Source organism: Phyllostomus discolor, chromosome 5, assembly GCF_004126475.2.
Source record: "Phyllostomus discolor isolate MPI-MPIP mPhyDis1 chromosome 5, mPhyDis1.pri.v3, whole genome shotgun sequence".
In the NCBI taxonomy this organism is placed as follows: domain Eukaryota; kingdom Metazoa; phylum Chordata; class Mammalia; order Chiroptera; family Phyllostomidae; genus Phyllostomus; species Phyllostomus discolor.
This window is the reverse complement of record NC_040907.2, coordinates 166,170,877-166,195,029: the sequence shown is the minus strand read 5'-3', so window position 1 is coordinate 166,195,029 and position 24,153 is coordinate 166,170,877. Positions and strand designations below refer to the sequence as shown.

Here is a 24,153-nt window from a genome sequence, read left to right as displayed (position 1 = left end):
GCTTCCAAAGACTGAAATCGGGCCTCTCCCTACATCGGGCAGGCCCCGGGGCTTGACTGCCCTCTCTCAGGAGCCGTCCCCCGCCGGCCGCTCTAGGCACCCACGTCCCCAGAACCCAGAGCTGAGCCAGGCCAGAACAGGGGACGCACGCCCTACCGAGGAGCATCTGGCCTCGGAAAGGAGCTCGCGTCGCGCGCCCTCGGTCGCCACGGCAACCAAGGCGGTGCTGACCTCTGACCCGGAGGCCCCGCCCCGCCTCGCCCCGCCCCGTTGCATTCCCGAAATCAACATGGAGATGAACAACCCGGAAGTGCCGCTGCGGGTGCTGCCGCCGCCGCCGCCGCCGCTACCTGCACGGAGCTAGGAGCCCAGGACCCCAACAGGCCGAGCCCGGTGCCCGCCGCCCTGCAGCCGGTGGCCTGCCGGCGCCTAGGCAGCCGCATCCCCCGCCCTTGCCCCAGGTCCCACTCCACCCCCAGGCGACCCGCCCCCGCCCGGAGGAGGAGCCGAGGCGAGTGGGAGGTGGAGGGAGAGGTTTGCGAGTGGGAGCGAGGCCGCGCGAGCCGCCGGCGGTTCGTATTACCGGGGTCGGGAGGAGGGGCCGGGCCGGCGGGCTAGCGGAGGGCGGGCGGGAGGCGCGGAGGAGGCGAGGGCAGCCTGGATAGGAGGAGGCGGGCGAGAGGCCGGGGGCTGCGAATTTGGCGGACGAGCTCTAGTCTGCAGGGCGGGGGGCGCCCTCCCACTCCGCAGCAGTCCGCCAGGGCCGTGGCGGCCAGGCCTCACCTTCCCGCAGGCCCGGAGCCGCACGCCGCCGACGGCTTGTCCCTAGGGCCGGGGGAGCGTGAAGGTGCGGGCGCGGGGCCCGGGACGGCGCGGCCAGGTGATGGTGGGTCCCTGTGCTTTTGAAGAAAGGGGACCCCCAGAGCAGCCGTGTCCCCGGGCTGCCCCCGTGAGGCCCTTGGACATCAGCCTTAGGCAAGTTGGGCAGCTGTGAGATTGCCCATCTCCGTTAAGTGTCCTTAGGATGCAGTGATTGGGGACCAGGTTCTCCCTCCGGGAGGGGCACTGCCTGAGCTGGGGGACTTGGGTGCAGAGAGGGACGGAATGATGCTGTCCGAGCAAGCCCAGAAGTGGTTTCCAACCCACGTGCAGGTCACAGTGCTCCAAGCCAAAGGTCTTAAGCCAAAAGGCAAAAGTGGCACCAATGACACATACACTATCATTCAGCTGGGCAAGGAAAAGTACTCCACCTCCGTAGCTGAGAAAACCCTTGAGCCAGTCTGGAAGGAAGAGGCCTCCTTTGAGCTCCCCGGCTTGCTAATGCAGGGCAATCCAGACAAGTACATTCTTTTCCTCGTAGTTATGCACAGGTCCCTGGTGGGGCTGGATAAGTTTTTAGGGCAGGTGGCAGTCAATCTCAATGACATCTTTGAGGACAAACAAAGAAGGAAAACAGAGTAAGTTATGTAATTTACTTTTAATTTGGGGGAGCTTAACTATATCTTATTTATGGATTTTCTGTTCTTGGAAATTATGTGTATACCCGGGGCATTGGTGTTCGGACTGAAATATGACCCAGTTTTAAGCACCATATTTGCATGACTTCGAAGTAAAAATAGCCCTTGTGGAGAAACATTTTTAAAATGGAGTCTTGAATGGTCCCTTACTCTCATTTGTTCGAGGTGTTCATCTTAAAGAATTGAATGTTTCGTACTGGGTTTTAAGTAAATTAACATTGTTTCGTTACTTATTACAAGACTGGAGCACAGGGTCGACCAGCTAAAACGCGGAGTGTAAGTTGTCTTTAAACATAACAGTTTTCCAGGAAATGGAATAGCAGAAAACTAAATCTGCCAATATAATGTGCTATATACGTTGATCTCTGAAGCTGTTAAAAGACGAATTACCAGATTTAGAGCTCATTATGTCATCTCAACATTGCAAACACAGTGGCCTTTATTTGAGTGCAGCCATTTTTCAGGGTAAGGACGTCCTGATGGAATCTAAAGATGTTTAAAGAAAAAAAGTTTCATAAGTGTGTACAAACATCCTCAACCTTGAACACACTAACGTTTCCCTTGGAATTTAAAATACATCGGAGCTGGTGTATTACTTTGGAATTAGCTCTACAAAGCTAATGTGTTTAGACCACATTAAAAGCTGTCAGATTTAGACAGTGATTACATTCTTGTGATGAAACGATGTAATGACGTCTTCAGTGAAAACATGGCTTTTAAAATACGACCTTTTAGCTTAAGACAGATACATTCTAAACTTGGAAACCGTCCTATAAGTTAATACTGGGACGTTACATGGAAAAATAGAACGTTTTCAGAGATAGGTGTACTTATCTCTTCCTTAAACATAATTTTTCTGGTCTGAGAGAACATTATTGATGAGAGAAAAATATAGGTTGAATTTATAAGAGGAATTGAAATTTCCAAAATAGCTTTGCTGTTTGTTTCATTCATAACTGAAATTTAGTTACCCTTTTAGAAACTTTTTTGATAATGATAACTTTCTTGACATTTATGCTAATTTCTTATATTTTCAAACAACCACCTCTTGTTTTTTTTCCTATGTGTGTCTTTCTGCAAACTTCTCATGACTGGAGTTTTAATTTTCATTTAAGAAAAAAGTTTTCCATTAGATCTTTACCTAAGTTTTAATGTGTAGGGCAAAAGGGTAGAGAGATAAGAAATACTAGGAATGTAAGACAAACAATGGTAAATATTTAGACTAGTTAAGGACATGAAAATACTGTGAGAAAAAGGAACGAAAAGGGTTTTAAAAAGTGTAGGTTGAATATATATCAGTGATTTCAATGAAATTGCTTGAGATCCACAGTGGTATTCAGTTTCCTCTGAGGAGTTCTTCAGATTTAAATTGCAAATGGATAATTATCAAAAATTTGGTTCACATCACCAGTTTCAGGTGTCATTTAATATATAATGTTCAGAGTGTTCTGAATGTAAACTTTCAAGTACATTGCAACTTCAGCTTTCATGCTGCGCTGCCAGTACTTTCAGTGGTAAGGAGGGAGGCATCACAGGCCCTCTCTGAAATGCGAATTCTCCATGTGAAAGCAGGCCCAGCTGTGAACCCGGGGATTCTGAGGACCAAGTAAGCTTTTCAGGTTTCCTCTTGTTTTACTCCTTGTTGTTGTCAACATCACAGTTACAATACGTTTGGCTGTAAACAGTGACACTGTAGACTCCCTGTAGAAATTCTCTCTTGGCTACTATGTAAAATTGGTTAGAACTTTTGTGGGGCGAGTGCTTTAAAATGTTATCAGCAGCCCTGGCGATGTTATTGCTTTCAGAATGATTTTCATGCTATTAAATGCCTCCCATTTTCTTTCTTTGTGGATAAGTGGGGACCACATATTTGATGAGGTATCTTTATAGGTAATATTTCTAGTTTTTCAATATATTTAATAGTTTCCTTTTGTGGCACAGCTGTGCATATGTAGCACAGTGAGGGACAGACTTGAGCCACTGGTGTATTGCAAGAGAGACATTTAATATTCTGCACGTTGCTGAACCTCGTCAGCATATTCCCAAGTGCTTTGGGGAAAAGCCGCGTGAATGACGAAGGTTACCAGCTGAGCTGGAAGTCCCGTGCAACTGCTGGGTGTGACACTTTTTATTCTTGACACTGAAGACAGGTATTTACAGCCTGTCTTCCAGTTGTGTCATGATAGGCAAAGAAGTGTGACAGCTAAAACTATTATTTAACTTATTTTTATACCTTTCAATTAAGTACCTTTTTTTTTTTTTCCTTTGAAGAAGCAGGGAAAGGGGCCTGAACCGGGACACTGTGAGTGGAGCCTAGAAAGGGAACTTCTGTAATCTCCCCCTTTAATGGGTGGTTCTGGCGTGAGATTTAAGGAAATAATACAATGTTTAATAATAGAGTGGTAAAGTTGTTCATGCTGTTATGTAATGTCTATTGATTTAGAAAAATTTTTTTTTACAACAGAAGTGGATGATGTTGATTTTTTTTTTAATGCTCATGAAAAGTAATAACAATCAGAGTCCCTAGAGTTAGGTATGACTCAAGCACATGCCGATTTTAGGACTTTTGTGTGCGTCTCTGCGGTGCACCTGCGTCCTGGCCTCTGGCACCCTTTCCGCCAATCTTGTCCCGTTTCTGACCACACAGCGCCAATTGCTTGGGAATAGCTCCCACATGTGTGGTGGTTTTTGAACATGGACCTGTGTGTGCCCACTAAAAATGGAACAGAGGCCGTATATAGTTTCAACCCAACCCTCAAGAGGTGAAAAAAAAAAATCAGCATTAATCCACTAAGCCCCAAATGCTACGTCTTCATTTTATCTTTTGGAAGCCTGGGAAAACAAGTTTTATCTCTGGGATGATTTTTGAAGGTCTCATTAAGACTTCCCTGTTACATCACTTTCAGAACAAGACCGCTAAGCTATTTGTCATGCCTGTAGTTTAAATTAGTATATTTAAAGTTCTTTGCAGGTTTTTTTTGGGGGGGGTGAGTGGGAGGAGGGTGGTAAAATACTGTATTTACAGTTTGTAGTCAAGCACTGACTTGCTTTATTCTATAAAGCTCATCTAAGTTTTTAGTGTTCCCCGCCAAAAACAAAACAATGCAAAACACACCACATGCACCCACAGTGTATTGTAGCTTGGTGGTTTTAAGGATCCAGTTCTAGAAATAATTCAGTTAACATTTATTTAGCGCGAGGGAAACTATCTTCATGGGCCTTACACTCTGGCAGCAGAAAACCTGCATGGCCTTCCTCTCTGGCTGTCTCGTCTCCTGATTAAATAAATAGTGTCCTGTGGTAGATGAGCAGCTACGCATTTACTAGTATTACCATGTTTGGTTCATCACATACGAAAGGACTTCTGTTTTCACGCAGATGTTATCCATCAACTTTGGATATTTTTCTTATTGACTTTAAACTGACATTGGATATTCCTTATATTATCTGTGCCTCATTTTCCTCATCTCTGAAATCAGAAGGTTAAAGTATATGATGTAGTTGGTCTTATTTGTAAAATTCTGTGAATTTTGATTACCTTCATCCCCTTCCATTTATTGGGTTATTGGTTTGTTTGTTTTTCTCCTGATTTGCTTTGATTTGTTATACACATGGAAACCCTACAGGCCTAGGTTTTATTTGTTTGTTTGTTTTGTTTTGTTTTGGGTACAAAGTGTATTCATCTATTTTCTGTAAAGCCTGAGATGTCACAGAATATTTCTGTAGTACACACTCATCAGAGGTATTCCTCACCCGTTGAAAATGGCTCTGTTTTTCAAAACTAAGTTTATAATTGGGTGTATAACCTTGTTTCATTTCCAGATTTTTCGAGTCCTCAAGTTCGTGTTTCTGTTCCACAGAGTTTATCACTGTCACTTCTAGTCTCTGCTTCTGTAGATCTCACCATTTGCCGCAGATAAAGGATGTTCTCAGTTTAGAGTAAATCAAGTTAATGCTTTCTATTCTAAAATATTCTCTTTTTTTAAAAAAAAAAGTTGCTTGTTTTGATGCAGCTAGATCTTACTTGATAGAATTGCTCCAAATTAATCAGGAAAATACTTCTTTAGAGTGTTACTCGCTGAGGTGCAGCTGACATGTGTATTGTCGCCTGCCTGTTTTTCCTCCTGCCTGGGAAGACCTGTGGACCAGTCTCCCATGTGATATATAGTAAATGTACCTCCTTCTGGCGTATCCTGTTGGTAACAAATGAGGGCAAGAACTAATGTAAAATTAGATCTGAGTTCCTTTGTAGCTAAGAAAATTTGTTACCCTTGATTCGAGCTATATTAAAATAATAACTCATCTGCAGGAATGGATATTATGCTTCATTGTTAAGTAATGTGAAAACATTGGAGAAACTGTCTCCTAGGCTTGGTTTTGCAGGGTGGTTTTTGTTTTTTGGGTTTTCTTGTTCTTTTTTCTTTTTTTTTTTTGGCTGTTTGCCCTATGGAATGACCACTTGTAACACTGACAACTGGAGACTTTCTCATGGATAAAAATACTATGAAGAAAAGCAAAATAAACTTTGTTTCTTATACATCATTTAACAGTGGGCAATGTCATACAGCAAAAGGACTAAGATCATGAGATTTGGCTCCTATTAAAATAATTTTTGTTCAGTATTGTCACTGTAGCAACAGTAAATGAAACAAAGGTAACAGGAAGCATTTACACTTTTTTTTGAAAACTCTAAGATTTATTACTATTTGTCACTTTCTACAGTTAATTCATGTTGCACTTTTTATTCTGGAAAAGGCTTTGACCCATTTTATATTAATCTAAATTACATGATATGCAATTTTTATAATTAGTAAACTATATGTAGTGGTCTCCAATATTAACAAAACTCTTTTAATAGTTTTCACAGAAGAAACTTTGGGATGGAGCTAAATATTTACTACTTTATTAAAAATATAGACATCATTTCATAGTGCCCCATAATAGTTTGTATTGATGAATTCTTTCGGAATCTGTGCTTCAGTATCATTTCACTTTAAAAAACATTTTTAGACAATTAGCAACCTTTATCCCAGATGGAAACATAATAAATAGCCCTCATTGGTAAGGATTTTTGATGTGAATGATTTGCAAATCATGCAAGAAAACATTATCTGAAAACCTTTTCAAACTTACTGCAGACCCATTTCCTTAGTACTTGTCCCATCCCAGAGGCAGCGGTAAGTTTTTGAGAATGAAGCAGTGAGTGAGAGCGGAAGTACTCTGGCCGGCACGTGCTCATCCCGTGCACAGATCGCCCTCGGGTGCCAGCGCTTTACCTAGGAAGCCGTTTGTATGTAGCAAAGCTTGGTGTCCTCTCTTCATCACATGTTACAGCCCAGTTTCTCCTTCTCTTTAAGGTGGTTTAGCTTAGAATCCAAACAAGGAAAAAGAGCCAAAAACAGGGGAGAGATAAAGGTCAATATTCAATTCATGAGGAACAACATGACGGCAAGCATGTTTGACTTGTCCATGAAGGACAAGACCAGGTCTCCCTTTGCGAAACTGAAAGACAAGGTGAAAGGGAGGAAAAACGATGGGACGTTTTCGGACACGTCTTCTGCCATCATTCCAAGTTCTCACCTGACTGATGCCAATTCTGAGTTTTCGAGCGGTGAGATACAGATGAAATCCAAACCGAAAAAGCCTTTCCTTCTGGGTCCTCAGCGACTCTCCTCAGCACATTCGATGTCTGACTTAACCGGGACCCACGTGTCTTCCGAGAAGCTCAAGTCTGGCCCCGTCGGTCACACGCATCTTCTCAGCCGCCAGGTGGACTCCTTTGGAGCGGTTCCAGAAAGCGGTGAGTGATGCATCTTCTTCTGCTTGTGTCCTCAGTGGCCCAAGACACCCTTTACAATCTTTACAGTTCAACTTCCAAAATTAGAAAATAAAAATGACAGTTTCTTAATAGTATTTTCTAAATTCAGGGATCCAATAACATTGTTAGGAGTATTAAAGGCGGAGCCTGCCTGCATTCAGCATTGTATTTATATTATTGGATGATAATAAAAGTGAGTCTCGGTCACTTCTCATGGCCCGGCCTCATTTTTTTTTCCTGCTGTTGCTTCCGTCTGCAAAGCTGAAGCATGAATGAATATTTTGTTTAATCAGAAAGTTCCTGGGAAAAGACCCACATTCAGAAGTATTGTAAGAAAGTCAGTGTAATGCTAATGATGAAAAAAAGTCTTTGAGAATCTATTGCACTGGCGTGCCTAGCAGAACCTCTAGTTTTGACATGAGAGTTTGTTTATGTGCTTGTTTCTAGCAGTCTACTAATTATTATTGGCCTGATACTTCAGAGTGCTATCCCTTAGCTTTTTAGGATTGTTTTCTTTGATGATTGTAGAGGTTAAATCTTTAAGTAGCTAATTGCTCTCGTTCTAAAAGCAGCAGCAGCACGCACACAGAATGTGCCAGTTCGTGTGATGTGACGTGTCGCTGATTGTGTACTGCCTACAAAATTGTTTGCAGGAAGCCTCAAGTCCCCGCACAGAAGAACATTAAGCTTTGATACTTCCAAAATGACCCAGCCCGACAGCAGCGTGGAGGAAGGCGAGTCGTCTTTCGGGAGACAAAGTGACCCATTTACCAATGTGACTGCCTCATTACCCCAGAAATTTGCAACACTGCCAAGGAAGAAAAACCCATTCGAAGAAAGTAGCGAACCCTGGGACAGCAACGTGACTTTATTTTCGAAATCCGTGGAAGCAAGAAAGGAGAACAAGAGAGAGAAAAGGGAGAAGGTGAGCCTGTTTGAGCGGGTGACGGGGAAGAAGGACAGCAGGCGGTCCGACAAACTCAACAACGGGGCGGCCGGCAGCCCCTGCGACTTGAAATCCCCGAATGCATTTAGTGAGCACCGGCAGGACTATTTTGATTACGAGTCAACTAATCCGTTTACAGCAAAATTCAGGGCCTCCCATATAATGCCATCTTCAAGGTAAGCCTGACAGGGGGAAAGCTATGCTGTTTTGAAAAATGTTGTACTTGAAAGCATCAAATACCGCTTTTAAAAATACTTGAATATTCTAATTTTTTTTTGTTTTACTTGAAAAAAACTCTTATTTTTTAGTTAACGATGGAGTCAGACAGTGTTGCATACATCTTTGGACTTGAACTTTTTTTTTTTTTTTAAGATTTTATTTATTTATTTTTAGAGAGGGAAGGGAGGGGGAGAGAGAGAGAGAGAGAAACATCAATGCTGGGGGTCATGGCCCGCAACCCAGGCATGTGCCCTGACTGGGAATCGAACCTGTGACACTTTGGTTCATGGCTCGCGCTCAATCCACTGAGCTACGCCAGCCAGGGCGGACTTGAACTTTTTATCTTAGAAGGACGACAGAGTCTTAATCCCTGCCCTGGTCTACAGGGTTCAGCAGAAATAACGCCTGTTTGAGGGTGGTTGGTAGGGTAATAATGTGGGTGTCATAATTTATGATTTTAATTTGAACATTTCACCTAAAATGTCATATGGTGTGCTTGAGCGGGATACTGTTATGTTACAGGACTTGTGATTTTGTAATAAAAGATGTTTGTGCAGTAAGAAAGGGGCGTTCCCTGTGCCGGACCCTGTATGTGTACCTAGGTGAGCCAGACGCTCACCGGAACTGATGGCGAGAAGGGCTTTACAGGAGAGGTGATGAGGGGATCCCCGGTGGCTGGTCAGGGAAGCCAGAAGCTGGGGAGACGAGTTGTGTTTCCACGTGTTATCTCCCAGGAGTCAGCTTGCAGGCTGTCGGGAGAGGGCTAACGGACCAATAGCAGCCCGTGGGCTGTTCTTTAGGAAATACTGGCCTGGGTATTCATGGTTTCCATAATAGATGTTAACTCTCCTTATCAAATGGCAGTGTAGAACTAATTTTACTTGTGAATGTTTATTGGACCCTTGTGGGTACCCTCAGGGACCCTTGTGGGTGCTATAAATACATCAAAGAATATCTGTATAATGACGTATAGTCATAGACATAATCACTATGATGATAAAGGTTTTCAAAATCTTCGTTCTCAGTTATGTGTATAGTAATACTTTTCTTATTCCTTAGTGCAGGTTGGAACTGTATGCCTTTAACATTATGGATTTTGCAGAAGTGAACAGTGGAGTAGCCAATTAAGGAAACCTCAAACAAAGGAAAAGATGATTTTATTGCGGTCTTAAGCAGTTATCCCAGAAGCGCGTGGCAGCGTATTTGCCGTGTGACACACAAGTTTTTCCTCGAGGCAGTGATAGGTACAGACTGGTGGGCGCGCTGGCTCAGCAGCCCTGTGGCCTCTGTCCGCCTCAGCATCTCCACCCTTGACACAAGGGACGTAATTCCTACTTGGTGGGATTGGGTGACGATAAATGATAAGTTCAGTACAAGGTACAAAGCCAGGCCCCAAACGGGGAACCCCCAAAATGGCAGCTGCCATTCTGTGTTATTGCCGTCACGTCCCATTGTATTTAAAAACAGGGTTTTGTCTTGTCCCGCTGTAAACATGGAGTTCGGTACTAACAGCCGCCCTTTAGGCTGCGCCCTCCCACCTCTCCGGTGACCTGATGGTGTGTTACAACTTGCACTTAAACCTTTCAGAGGGGGAGCGCTTCTTCGGTTTTCCCTTAGCAGTGAATGGGATGTGCTGTGGCTCTAGAAAGGATCGGTCAGTTTTCTCTGCAGACTGCACTCCAAAGTACCGTACATTTTTATCTCATGGCATTAATGTTTTAAGGAGTCCATAGTTTTGATACGCCATTCTGAAATGTTTTATTTTGGGGTTTATATAGTGTCCTTGGCATGCTGCATTCATTCCTAAGTTATAGGCGTAGTGAGTAGGAACCCATGTTCTTTTTTCCCCTCCTGCATTGAACTTGTTTGGAAGGAGACTGTGGTCACTTAGAGACTGGGTAATTTATATTACTTTAGAGTCAGAGAAAATGGGAAATGGTAGGGAAATAATGTTTTTAAATTATGACAGCGTATGGAAAAATAGATATCCTCAAACCTTTAATTGCCCTGTACTTGGGCTGTTTACACGGACTGTCATGGATTCTAAAAGTGAGCATGACATTTTGTGAGATTTAAGCATCATTTTGGGTTATTTCAATATCAATGCATTTTCTCTCAAAGTTAGAGCTGTTTCATGTTATATGTATAAAATGATAGCAAGCATGTAAAAAAACAATAGATTTTTAAATCTCAAGACTGTGTTTTTTAATATTCTTTCATCTTCATATTCTGTGAGATGCCAGAAATGACAAGGACAGAAACACGTGTAGATTCTTGGAGGCTCCTCTTTCTTACTGTGTCATAAACCCCCTTAGTGGTGAACTTAAGGCATTTGCCATAAAGGAGCTCTAATTAATAAGATGGCCTGGGGCTGGGGTGGGGAGAGAGAGTGCGGTCCCGTCCTGGGAAAGCGGCTCCTTCCTGAGTGGGACTTGGGACGATGGTGCACGGAGGCAGCTTCATCTGTAGGTAACAGCACCCCTGTTCACGCTGCCAGTCTGCCCTCCGTTCGACGGGGCATTTCAGAGTTCTCGCACCCACGTCCAGCCCGACTGCGCTGTTGCAGCTACAGAGTGGCATCACGGGACGTGTGCTGGGGATTATTATTGTTTTCCAGTCGTGCTTCACAGACCTCCCCACGCAGTTCCCTGGACTCCCGTGGCTGGAGGTGGCGAGGACGCTGAACAGAGTCGAGGGCGCGACGGGACGCTGTGGAACTGGGCTCTGTCTCCGGGGGTCCGCTGGCTCAGCGGGGGCTGCCGGTGCCCGGGGACTGTCCCTGCCCTCTGCGTGCGTGGTGGTGTGCACGGTGACAACAGGAGAGGTTCCGTTATGCCAGGACACTCTAGACTGCTGAGGAACGCTTCCTTACTTAGACGTTCGAGTTTTTATTCCTCAGTGTCAGTCAAGTCCACCCGAAGAAACCGCCCTGTAAACCACAGGGACTCTGCCTTTTGCTTCTGTTCCTGGGGGGGACCTCCCTGCCTCGCATGGAACTGATGAAGGAAGCGAGTTAGGGTTTCATGGGGTGACTTCCACAGAGAGCGGGGCTCTTTGAAATGCTCTTCCCAAAGTTGCTACTTCTCAGTCTCTGTCCTCTTCCAGGCCCCTCTTTGAACCCCCAACCCCTTCTTCTCTGGGGACGGAGGCTGATGCTGTGCCACAGCTCTTTCTTACCCCGCTTACTTCCCATGGCACCCCATTACTTGCCGGGAGCCCCGTCACTCTCTCTCCTCCCACTGCCACAATCAGCTTGAATATAGCGCCTGCACTTCATTCATCTTTCTGCCCTTCATCTCCAGCATGATGCTTGGTAGGTGGTAGGTGGTGGAGAAACATGTTTTAACCAGTGACCACAGAAGAACTGACTGATTTCCTAAAAGGCTCCTTCCACTTCCGCAGTCTCCTGCCTCCGGCTCAGCGTGGGCTGTGGGCGTCTTTCCGATAGACCGAGAACAGATCCATGAAGGCAGATGTGTGCATTTTTATGTGCAGCAAAACATTATGGAAAATCTGAGTGAGTTTTAAAGGACTGTTAAAATTTAATATTCATACCCTAAATAGCACATTTCTGGAGTTTATTAGGAACTCTGTATTAGTTAGAATAGGTTATCAACTGTAATAAACAACCCCAGATGCCGGGGGCTTATTACAGGACAGGCTTATGGTTGTCACAGCCTCCTTCACGGAGATGGGGGTGAGAGGAGTGGGTGCTTGGCTCCACACAGAAGTTCGGGAGCCAGGCTCCTCCCCCCTGGGACGCTCCCATTTAATGCATGGCCTCCAGGGCCACGCGGCGGGGACAGAGAGTGGAGGGTCCCACGCGGGACATGTCTGAGTAAGCCAGGCCTGGTGGTGGTGTGCAGCGCTTCCCATATGTCCCATCGGCCAGAGCTCAGCCGTACCCCAACTTCGGTGCGGCCGGCTGAGACACGCAGAGCAGCTCTGACTCAGCGGAAGCGGGGTTGGGGGTGGTGAGTACGCAGTTCTGTGTTTGCCGCAGATGCCGGTTGTAAGAAGTCTGGATGCTAACACTTGGCATGCTGCAAAACTGCTGCCACACACAAAGGTACATGGACGTGTAGTTGAAATGATCATTGTTTTACTGGTTGGGGTTGTTTGCGTTTTAAAATGGCTTCTGTTCTTGGTTTTCAGTTATAAATCACAGGTAGTTTAGCATCACCAGAATCAACGAATTTGCTGTGTGGCTCACCCCACAATGTGCAAAGCCGTGCTTTTTCACGTCAGCAGTATACAGTTTTCCAAAAACAAATACACCTAGATGTGTGTTATGCCGTTTTCAATGCCACAGTCTTTCTTCCTCCATATCCTAAACCTGGGGGTCCAGTCTGGCTTGCTGCCTGTTTCTGTAAATAAAATTTTGTTGGTGCACAGCCTGCCTATTTGTTTATGGTAGTTTTGTGCTCGCCAAGGAGTACAGGCTATGACCTGCAAAGCCAAAGTATCACAGAACTAGTTTGCTGAACTCTGTACTAGCTGAGTGGAGGGAGACCTTTGAGAAGATTCCTAGGATAGGAACAACCTGAGGCCACCTAACTGAATACGGATACCAACTGATCCTTGAACTTCGTCTGAATGATGGATTCTCAAAGTATTAAATTACTGAAATTTTTGTTTATTTATTATAGCACTTAGCATGATTATTGTTTAGCACTTAGGGCATAGGGGCCATAGTACCTTTTGTTCTACTGTGTGGGGGATTTTTTTTAGATTTATTTTATTTATTTTTAGAGAGAGGGGAAGGGAGGGAGAAAGGTAGAGAAACATTGATGTGACAGAGAAACATCGATTGATTGCCTCTTGCATGTGCCATGACCGGGGACCAAGCCTGCAACCCAGGTCTGTGCCCTGACCCCGGGCAAGCAAACCAGCGAGCGACCTTTTGCTTTGCAGGCTGACACCCAGCCCAGTGAGCCACCCAGGTCAGGGCCCTCTGGTTCTGTTTAAGAAAGCCCAGTTCGACAAAAGCCAAGAACCACTCATTTGCGATACCAAATCCAAACCCTTCCTTCAGCTTTGTAAGACTTACTATATTTTAGGCTTTTCTTAACTGTACAACTTTTCTTTTACCATTCCCTGTCTCTCTGTTTCTGGTGAGTTAATCTCCTTAGCTCCCCACCTGGAGGCCTTGGCAAGACTCCCCATCCCCATTCTCTAGCTCGGTGCTAGAATGGACCCTCATCCCACCGGTGTGTCCTAAGCCTGTCTACCCTTGACGCTAAAAACTCTGCACTGCTCTCTTGATTAATAGTGTGACATTTCCCTTCTTTGGGTTTCTGCTGACACAAAAGAACGCATTTGCCACGCCCTGTTGGTTGTGTTTGGGTCTTAGTGCCCCTCTCTAGGGTATGTGAGCTTCCCAGGGGCGCCGGGTCTCCTTCAGTGCCCCACAGAACCTGGATCTGGGTCCGTGCCCGTCCTCGGCATGAGGCATCAGGGACTCCTGGGGACTTTTTAAAAAGCTATGATTTGTTGGGTCCTAACTCAGGCTGAATTAGAATTTTTAGAGAATGGGCCTGAAATAAAAATCAACATTTTTAAAACTTCCCACTGATTCTCAGATGGTTTAAACATTGCCAATCTAAATTAAATCATTTATTGCATAGGGGTTTGGTAAGTACTTATTGATGAGTAGGACTCAGGAGTTGTGTTTGTATACTTGTGGTTGACTAGAAACTGAGTCACATTAGCTTTACTTACAGGACCCTAACGAAGGTCGAGGGCATGGTAAGAAGACCAGAATGACGAATGACGGAAACAGGTGTGGAGAGGAATACGAGATTTGGCCGAGTAGCTCAGAAACATCTAATTATAGTGGGCATTGAAGACCAGGCAGAAATGTCTATTAAATACCGATGGCATCTGCGGGTGAATTATTTCTCAGGATGCAGGTAGGACAGAAGAACTCTGCCTAGTTAGGGAATTCATTCATATAGGGAGCAAGTTGGTTGTGCATTTCTTATTCTGAAATTTAAATAATGTAACCAATAACATAAGCATACTCTGTGTGATGAGCTCATGTTTGATGTCAGAGGAGTTCATGGGAGAGCTGGAAGTTACCAGCCATGTTTTTGCCCGAGAATTTGGGGCGGGGCATGCTTCTGTTTATGACCTGTGCAAAGAACATGCTCTCCCTGCATTCGTTTCTGCCTCGTTGTAGTTGTGAGGACCACGCAGTGAACGCTCAGTCACTCTGTGATAACTTAATTGAGTGTTTCATAGTATTTTATAACACTAGATATACTTAGTATCATTGATTTCATGAAGAGCATATATGCATACGTCTCCATTTGCAGTGTTTGCTTGAAAGAACGTGTCTTCTACTTAGCCAGTGAACTTGGGCCGATCATTTACTTTTTAAGGCAGTACAGAAATAGTGTCCAAGGTCAAATATTATTTATCACTGATATTGTATAATTCTTCACGACAGATATGCCTTTGACCGTTGGGATCAGGTTGCCCTGCTCCCCTGCCTCCCTCCGTTCTTGCCCTCGCCAGTCACTTCCTGCCTGTGCTTGTATCATACCTCTCTTTGAAGTGACAAAAATTGGGTACCTGTGCTGTATATTTAAATGTGTTTCTCATTTTCCCCAAATCAAAAAAATTACCATAGGCTTAAAAGCGTGTAATCATTATTATGAAGTTATAATAACACGTGCATAAAAAATGATAGACTGTTTACTGTAGGCTCACGTTTTAATTTTAAAAGCTACAGTAAATGACCCTAAAGAAAAGATCCTATTCTTAGTTTTAAAACTTCCATTTATATCATGCTCCTTATGGAGATTTTTTTTCTCATGTAAGTTTAAAGGCCTCTCTTTGGCATAGTAAACCTCAACACACATAAGGCTTATTTTAATAGCAATGCTTTTTGTTCATATTTGTTTAGTGTTGAAGATAATTTGCCTGGTATTCATGGCAGGCCATAAATCTTTTACACAGCTGAAAATTTATACCCTCGTTCATGAGGTAGAAAACAAAAACTTTGGGGATGATGTTTAGCCCCATCGATCCATTAGCGCCCGGGGATTAACAGAATGCGTCCCGTGAAACAGTGGCTGGGAACATGGAATACGCAGTGTGATTAGTTCCCACTAACTAGAACTTTGGGCTCAACTCCGCAGAGACTACTCGAAACTTTCTTACCCTTTGTCATCCTAATACTCATTATAATAGCTCTCATTAATTGGTCCATTTCCCAATGGGTTAATTTGCAGATACCAACCATGCCATCCTTTTGCTAACTCACTAATGCAAATTGATATTTATAGACTTCAAAATTGAAAACAAAAAAAAGCTCTGTGACAAAAAGACAAACTTAGCTAAGTTATTATTTTGAGCTGGGAGATTGAGATCCAGAAAGACTCTGCGAGAGAAGAAAACAAGCCAAAAAAAAACCCCAAAAAACAAATCCATGAAACCTACTGTAGGCTAATAAACTGATGTGAAAATTTCTCAATTTACAGCACTTGACAGGTGCTAAAAGAAAAGCATCTTTAATTTTAATGTGTTGTTAGGACCTCTTTAGAGAGACTGTACAAGTTATTAACAAGGTCCTCTGAGACAGGAGACGGGTAATTAACAAGACCTATGGAGATATAGTTTAGGTAATTAACGCGCTCTTAGGCACTGGACACAGGCTAACACATAGTGAGTCCGATAGTTAAAGAGAACAGGTTGCTATGATAGGATCAAACACAAGATCCGGTACGGGAGTCCTCTCGAGGCTTCTGATAGGGAAGCATGAAAATTATCTTCCAGTGACCCCGGTGCACTAGTTTTTGTAAATCAATGTGTGATATTTTTTTTTTGGTTTAACTTTCCATATAGAATTTGAGAGGATTATTTCCTTGTAAGATCCAACAAACAGGAAAGTGTGTTATGTGGAGATTTATAATCTTTGTTCGTTGTCACTGGTGAACAACAGGTGTATTTTGAGGACAATACATTGGAGAGACTAAATGATATGATTCTAAATTGTTTCGGACACTTCCTGTTCTGTTTGTTTTTCCATCTCTGGCGTCTTGCCTCTTCCACGTTGACCTTTCTCATCCCCTGGAAGGCTGCTGGGACCCCGGCCAGAGAGTAGACTGCCCCTCACCGCTTTGGTTCTTCCCCTCGCTCACAGATCCCTTCAGCCATGCTTCCAGGGTGCCTTCGAGGCTGGGACTTGATACGCCCAGTTTCAAGCATTTGGTCTGTCGCCTGTGTACGTTTGAAGTTGTTGGGGTGCGAATTGAGTTTTGGTTCAGAAAACTCCGACAGTCAGCAAACCTTCATTACAAACATGGCGTACGCTATCAGGATTGAGGATTAAGAACGGAAGCGACGCCCGTGCGGGTCTCCCCCTGCATTCCCCTGCTCCCACGGGGTGGCCACTTCTGTCCCGCAATGTGACTTTTTTCCGCACTTCAGATCTGGCGATCGAGTGATATTTTCACTTTCATTACTTTTGGAAATTTACTGTATGCGTGGAAATCAGAGGTTATGAAGATATAACTCCTGCTCTTAGAGCATGTAGAAGCAGGCATGTAAATATTAGGTCTGAATTCTGTGCTAAGGACTGGACATGCTACAGGCATTGGGGAACCATAAGAGGTTTTTAAATTGGATTGTAATACGATCGAAGGACCATCTTACGCAGATAGCCCTGTGGCGCGGGGCATCTGCTGGGGACAGGAGTGGAGAGGAGAGGAGAAGGACTCAGGGCAGGAAACGCAGTTAGGAAGTGAGTGTGATGGCTGAGCTGACAGCTGACGGGTTACTTGGCGGCGAGGATGGAAGAGAACCTCTCTGACAAACTTTTCGGGGCTGAAACAGACAGGGCTTAACCATTCTTGTGTGTGTGTGTGTGTGTGTGTGTGTGTGTAGGGGGTTGGAAAAGAAACAGTGAGGGTCATCCCAATGATGTGTCTTCGGTCTGTGCCCTGCATTGGATGAAACACAGCATTGGGAGAACCATTGTAGTAATGTCAGGTCTGGAGTCTCAGAACCGAACTTGGCAGCTTCGTTTTAATGGAGATGTTTGAGTTTTTGTTTTTGTTTTTAACGAGATGCTATCTTGTTTAGAGATTTATTTCAGAGAAGGGAAATTATGTGTATGGAGTTGACAAGACAGGCAAGTTAGTATCAACATGGTAAAGTAGCTCTTAAGAGTGTGGTTTTAAATCCTTGAAACACACTTGGGCTTCTTTGAACACAAGAATGCAAAGTTCTGTAATTGCTTATGGATTCAATACATGTAAAGTTTGTTCACTGTAGCATTGTGATTACTACATGTATGTCTCTCTGGTGGCTTTGGCTTTACCAGATCCCCTGTTGGACACCTTTGTTAGTTTCTCAAGAAGGGAGTGACTCTCGCTTCTTCCGTGGACACGTTGTTTCCAGGCCTCCTGCTTTTATGTTGAGAACAGCTCCTTTGGGGTCACTGTGACCACATTACTTGTCGTTACTGTTTTTCATGACAACGAAGCTTCAACTTTCGGAAAACAGGCACTGTTTCTGTATGTTTAATGTATGGGAGTGGCATTACCTGTGGGCAGGGTGTTTTAAATGGTTGCTGGCGATAGAAAATCAGGCAATTAACCTGATTATGAAATGACTTTTTTAATGCATTTGTCTAGTTTCTAAGAATGTTAGGGTCCAGACATTTGTCTCCTTGAACTTAAACTTTAAGGATAAATTATTGCTCTTTGATTTGATGTGTTAAATGTAATACAGCATTATATTATAAAATAATTACAACCTAATATAATTGTATAAATATTAAATGTATATAAACATGTATTATTGTTAAATAATATACATCGAATAAAATGTTTTAATGTATTTTATATATATTTTTAAGCCTAGAACTCTTTCTGACAAAAATGCTAATACTGCTTAAATAGCAATTACATGAATCAGCTAGGCCCAGAATAAAACTTAGTCCACGTTGCCGGTTTTTAAAGTTGTTTGAGCAAACATGTGTGGTCAGCTCCACCGGGGCTGGGGTGGGGGCCCGAAGAAGGGATTCGGAGAGGACTGGTAGCCACAGGAGCTGCGCAGAGGGGCATGTGAGCAGTGACCCGAAATCCAGGCGGAGTGGGCCGTGTTGACCACGGTGCTTGCTGTGGGGAGGTGGAGGGACCGTTTGCTAGAATGTGGGAAATGCTCCTTTAGGGAAGAGGCCTTTGAGCTCGTCCTTGACCATGGAAGGTGATTTTATTGGGGAATGATTACGAGAGATTGTTGGCGAACTAAAGAGCAGGAAAACGTTAAAAGTGTGAGATGCATTTTGGAGGAAGCTTTTCTAAGTAGTGACTCTGAACTCCCACCATTAGCTCTTCACCAACTCCTGAGAAATCTCACCCTCCCGTCCCTAGTTGGAGTCGGGCGCTGTGCCCTCCCGGCTGCCATTCCCCGAGGAAGCCTCTGCTCGCTGCTCCGGCTACCGAGGAGCCAATTAGGGGAGGGCCCCGCAGCGGCTCCGCACTGAGACCACCTTGTTGCGGGGCCTGGGGCAGCGGCAGTCGGGGTGTCCAGGTTGATCACGTGTTTTGTTTTCTCGAGGTGCACATCATATTTGTTTCATCTCAATTGTTTTCTTTTTAAAGACATGACATGCCCCAAATAAATTAAAAATGGAAATCATACTGAGCAGAATCTAATATTTGATTCAGAGGCTGTAGTTAACTTTTACCCAAGGGTTTTGCAGCAGACCATGAAGAAAATATATGTGTGTAGTCATAGAATATTCTGAAAGGAGAATTACAAGTTTTCAGGTTTGGGACTTAGGTCTGGATTTGAGTCCTCGGAATAGCTGTGTGACCTTGCATTAACCTTTCTAAGGGGACAGCGACCTTGTTTTCCAGCTGTTCGTTGTTTTCCAGCCGTTACAGGGGACAGCGACCTTGGCGTCCTGCAGGAGCAGAGAGGACCGTGCGGAGCGGAGTGTCAGCCACACGGTGAGCCCGGAAACGGTGGCTGTCTCTGGGACTCTGTCACGTAGCATCCCCAGAACCCTCGGGAGTTCAGTGAGAATCTTTCTAATTAGCAGTACACCCTCAACTCTGAAAATACTAAATACACGTGGAATTTAGGAGCTCCTGTTTTTTCCTGACCAATAAAGGACATACATTTGGCCCGAAACAAACTTGATAGATTTTCTGGTTTCTTTCAAGATGTATGTTCAGTAATAGTCTTTGATGAAATAAACTAAACTACATTGAGATTAAGTAAAAGTATTTCCTGTATTAAGGAGAACATTTATTTTGTTACTGTTCGTGGCAAAGGCATTATACTCAATACTGCGGTAAAATCCTCCGTTCAGAAATTCTTGCATAGCACGAGTAAGGCCAGTGACTGGTACGTTCCTAAGCTTTGACTTTGACTTAAAGCATGACGCCTCTTTCCTAAACTCACGTGGCTGAGCTTAGTGGTTAAAGAGGGCACCCTAGTGTCGTCTCCGGAACTTGGCCTTGTCTCAGTTGCAGAGCCAGCTAGGGGCACTCTTGGCCAAGGGCGTTGCGGGCCGTCTACCCTTTGGTGCCTAGTCCAGAGCGACCCAGGGCCAACTTGCCGCGCCAGGCTGTGCTCCTTCTTTCCCCACGGGACGAGGCCAGTTGGCCCGGGTCACCCAGAGAGACAGAGCCTGTGCCGGGTCTGGCCGTCCAGGGGGCCTGCGGTCTCGTTCTCATCACTCCTTTCCAGTTTGACTGTTCGCTTCTAAAATAAACAGATCTTGATGTTCACTGCACCCCCCCCCCCCACACACACATACACACACACACACTCTCCAACCCCACATAGACTCTAGTGGGTATAAAGCAGGCAGTGGACCAGGGTCCGCTCAGAGCAACAGGGTAAACACAACTTCTCAGAGTGACGGTATCCCTAAAGATTTAGGGAGAAAAGGGTCTTTTTATATCAAGAGAAAGAAATATGAGTGAAGTGCAAAAGTCTGCCTGAATTTGTAACTTCAGTTTGAGGTGTCACGGACATTCTGTGCTTGTTGCTAGATGTATTCTCCTGCATTAGGGCGCTAAAGAGAGATGTGTTTGAGAAGCTCGGTTTTAAAGAAACGGAGAGCTGTTGGGATTCATAGTGCTTACCTTACACTGGATAGTTTGTGAATCGTTTGACTGTATTTTAAAGAAATTTAATACAAAGAATTATGTTATCTGTTTATTTTTTAATTATATTTTGTTATTGTGCTGTTACAGTTGTCCTGATTTTTTCCTCTTTTACCCCCTCCACCGAGCACCCCCCATTCCCACAGGCAATCCCCACACCATTATACACGTCCATGGGTCATGCATGTAAGCTCTTTGGCTGCTCCATTTCCTGCACTGTGCTTTACACCCCCAGGCCTATTCTGTAACTGCCTACTTGTACTTCTTAACCCCTTCCCCTTTTTATTTCCCCCTCCCCCTCCCATTTGGCAACCATCAAAACGTTCTCTGTACCCATGATTCTGTCTCTGTTCTTGTTTGCATAGTTTGTTTTTTAGATTCAATTGTGGATAGATTTGTATTTTTTGCCATTTTATTGTTCATGATTTTGACCTTTTTCTTAAATAAGTTCCTTTAACATTTCATATAATCATGGTTTGGTGATGATGAACTCCTTTCGTTTTTTCTTGTCTGGGAAGCTCTTTATCTGCCCTTTGATTCTAAATGATAGCTTTGCTGGGTAGAGCAGTCTTGGCGGTAGGTCCTGCTTTTCATGACTTTGAATATTTCTTGCCAATCCCTTCTAGCCTGCAAAGTTGCCTTTGAAAAATGAGCTGAAAGTCTTATGGGAACCTCCTTTTGCATAACTAACTTCTTTCCTATTGCTGTTTTAAGATGCTCTCTTTTCTTTAACCTTTGGCAGTTTAATTATGATGTGTCTCGGAGTGGGCCTCTTTGCATCCATGTTGTTTGGGATTCTCTGTGCTTCCTGGACTTGCATGTCTGTTTCCTTCACCAAACTAGGGAAGTTTTCTTTCCTTATTTTTTCAGGTAGATTTCCAATTTCTTGCTCTCTCTTTTCTCCTTCTGGCACCCCTATGATGTGAATGTTGGGCTTCTTGAAGTTGTTCTAGAGGCTGCTTATACTATCCTCATTTTTTTTGGATTCTTCTTCTTGTTCTGATTGGTTGCTTTTTGCTTCCTTATGTTGCAAATCATTGATTTGATTCTGAACTTTATCTGCTCTACCGTATTTCCCTGCAAACTGTTCTTTATTTTAATTGGTGCATCCTTCATTTCTGACTGGATTTGTTTTATGCTATTGAGGTCCTTACTAAGTTCCCTGAGCATCCTTATAACCAGTGTTTTAAACTCTGCATCTAATAGATTGCTTATCTCCATATTGTTTGTCTCTTTTTCCGGAATTTTGATCTGTTTCTTCATTTGGGCCATGTTTCTTTGTCTCTTTGTTTTGGCAGCTTCCTCGTGTTTGTTTCTGTGTATTAGGTAGAGCTGTTTTGACTCTGTGTCTTGGTGATGTGGCCTAATGTAGTAGGTGTCCTGTAGGGTCCAGTGGCACAGCCTCCGCTTGCCCCCCCGCCGGGTACTTGAGGTGCACCCTTTGTGTGGGCTGAGTACACCCTCCTCATATAGTTGAGCCTTGGTTGTTGCTGGTAGATCAGTGGGAGGGATGTGCCCAGGCCAGTCAGCTGCAAGGATTGGCTGTAACCACCAACCCCTGCCCTCCGTGGAGGATCAGCTCTGCAGGGGCAGGGTGGTGGTGCTCTGACATGGTCTCTAGCTCTCCACTGTGTGCACTGGCCCTGAGGTTTCCCAGGTGGTGCAGGCCAAGACCAGCCCCCACCTGTGTTTTGACTGGGACCACCCTGCCTGAGCTACAAAGCAATCTGAGATGGCTGCTACTTGTGCTGGGCTTGGAGATTCCCAGGCAAAGCCAAGTTGTGAATCTAGGCTGGGGTTCACTGAGGCCAGCTGTTGCTTCTCTGAGAAGATTTAGGAAGTTGTGAAGCATGAGTCAAGACCAGCCATTCATATGGAAAAGTTGGATGGTGCAGAGTCTCTGGGGATCTCCAAGGCAGATCAAACAGCGTTAGCCAGATTGATGGAGTCTCAGATATGGCACCAGCTTGCCAGTTCTGGGGGGGGAGGGTTTAGAACAGGAAAAGTGGCCTCCACTCACCTTGATGCCAGACACTTCAGTTTCTCTCTACGTACCGCTGGTGCCTTTCCAGCTGCCAGCCCAGTGCTGGAGCTCAGAGGGAGCGAGTCTGAGTAGGTGAGTTGGTGTGTGGGTTCTTTAAGAGGAACTGCTTGGGGCTCCAGAAGTTACTTCCTCCAACTCAGTCCCGGCTGGTGTTTGCAGCCAGAAGTCGCAGGGACTTACCTTCCTGGCACAGAACCCTGGGCTGGGGGTTTGGTGTGGGGTTGGGTCTCCTTGTCCCCGACATATCCCTCCCTGTCTTTATCCACCACTTGCAGGTGAGGGACCAGCCCCTCCTACCAGTCCAGATGGATGTGGGTTCTTTAATTCCGTAGTTGTCAGACTTCCATTCAACACTTTCTGCTGGTTCTGATGGTGGTCCTGTATTTTAGTTGTAATTTTGATGTGGTTGTGGGAGGAGGCGAGCCATGTCTATGCCACCATCTTGACCAGAATCCCTAATGATTGACTATATTTGAAATATTTATTTCTTTTATTCTCCAGAGGACAATAGTAAGTTAAACTCGATTGAATATAGTATTCTTAATGAAACATGCTTTAATTTCATACATATCTTCGAATTGTTCCGTTTTGGGGCTTTTTCAACAACGTGTTTATTATTGTTTATGACGGACACTAAGCTAGGTCCGAGTGTGCTGTCCATGCCCTCTGGGGTCACTGGCCACAGTCTCAGTCGTCGTGCCGGTGACATCCCACGGGAGTTACCCTGTGAGAACGTTAATACGTAAATCACTGGTAATCCTGGTAGACCTGTTGTATTAGGCTCTATTTTGCTATTCACGTATTTAGCATGCTTGCCCAGGCCCAAGAGAGATAATGTAGTACTTTCATCTCTGATATCATTAATTTGATTTGGCACTGAATGCTTCTTCCTACCCCCCCATCCCCCCAAAAAAGACAGGGGAGAAAAAGCAGTACGGGTCGCACCTTGCCTCTTCAGCCCCACCCGCGTGCGTAATCAACCTGGTTCAGACTTGCTGAAGGCTGTTGTATTTACTAGTGGAAGTTCTCTTTGGAGACGTCACTTATCTGGGTTTTTGTAAAGAAGGTCATTCAAGACCATTTCTTTAAACTCCTCTAACTCCGTTCGTCTCTGTTGAATTTCTATGGCGTAAACTATTTTGGCATTTTCCAGAAAAATCTCAAGTTAACCTGTACTGTGGGCAGAGGTCGAAACCGGTGCAGCTGGTTGGTGAAATGCTACCTACCCTGGCTGGTTGGACTGGGTTTATTGGAAGTCACCGGTTTGAAACTTACTTCGCTGCCTCCTGGCAGTTGTATCAGAACAATTCTTCCTATCTTAAAAAGAACTGAAACAATTCCACTAATATACTGTCAGGCCTAGATATAATAAGTAATCTTCATTACTTGGAAAATGTGATTTCCTCTCCTCTTTGGGGACTTTATGTCCTACTGCTGAAACTTGTATCAGCCCACCCTTGATTTACTCAGTCAAC

The 24,153-nt window shown here is 44.4% G+C and overlaps 1 protein-coding gene and 2 long non-coding RNA genes across 3 annotated transcripts in view; 1 reads left to right on the top strand and 2 right to left on the bottom strand.

Annotated features, from left to right (window-relative positions):
* Positions 1-315: 315 nt before the first annotated feature.
* Positions 316-24,153, top strand: part of RAB11FIP2 (RAB11 family interacting protein 2) — a 40,477-nt gene continuing 16,639 nt past the window's right edge. Inside the window, exons 1-3 of the mRNA XM_028514174.2 lie at positions 316-1,457; positions 6,875-7,317; positions 7,989-8,457. Of these exons, the coding sequence (XP_028369975.1) occupies positions 1,105-1,457; positions 6,875-7,317; positions 7,989-8,457 (1,265 nt within the window). The 5' untranslated portion in view covers positions 316-1,104. The remainder of the gene's footprint in view (positions 1,458-6,874; positions 7,318-7,988; positions 8,458-24,153) is intronic.
* LOC118500916 lies at positions 8,571-8,995 on the bottom strand. The gene is made up of 2 exons (XR_004903501.1): positions 8,831-8,995; positions 8,571-8,628 (listed from the first exon to the last, which is right to left on the bottom strand). It is a non-coding gene; the product is annotated as an uncharacterized LOC118500916 (long non-coding RNA).
* LOC118500917 lies at positions 15,899-23,634 on the bottom strand. The gene is made up of 3 exons (XR_004903502.1): positions 23,624-23,634; positions 18,852-18,854; positions 15,899-16,551 (listed from the first exon to the last, which is right to left on the bottom strand). It is a non-coding gene; the product is annotated as an uncharacterized LOC118500917 (long non-coding RNA).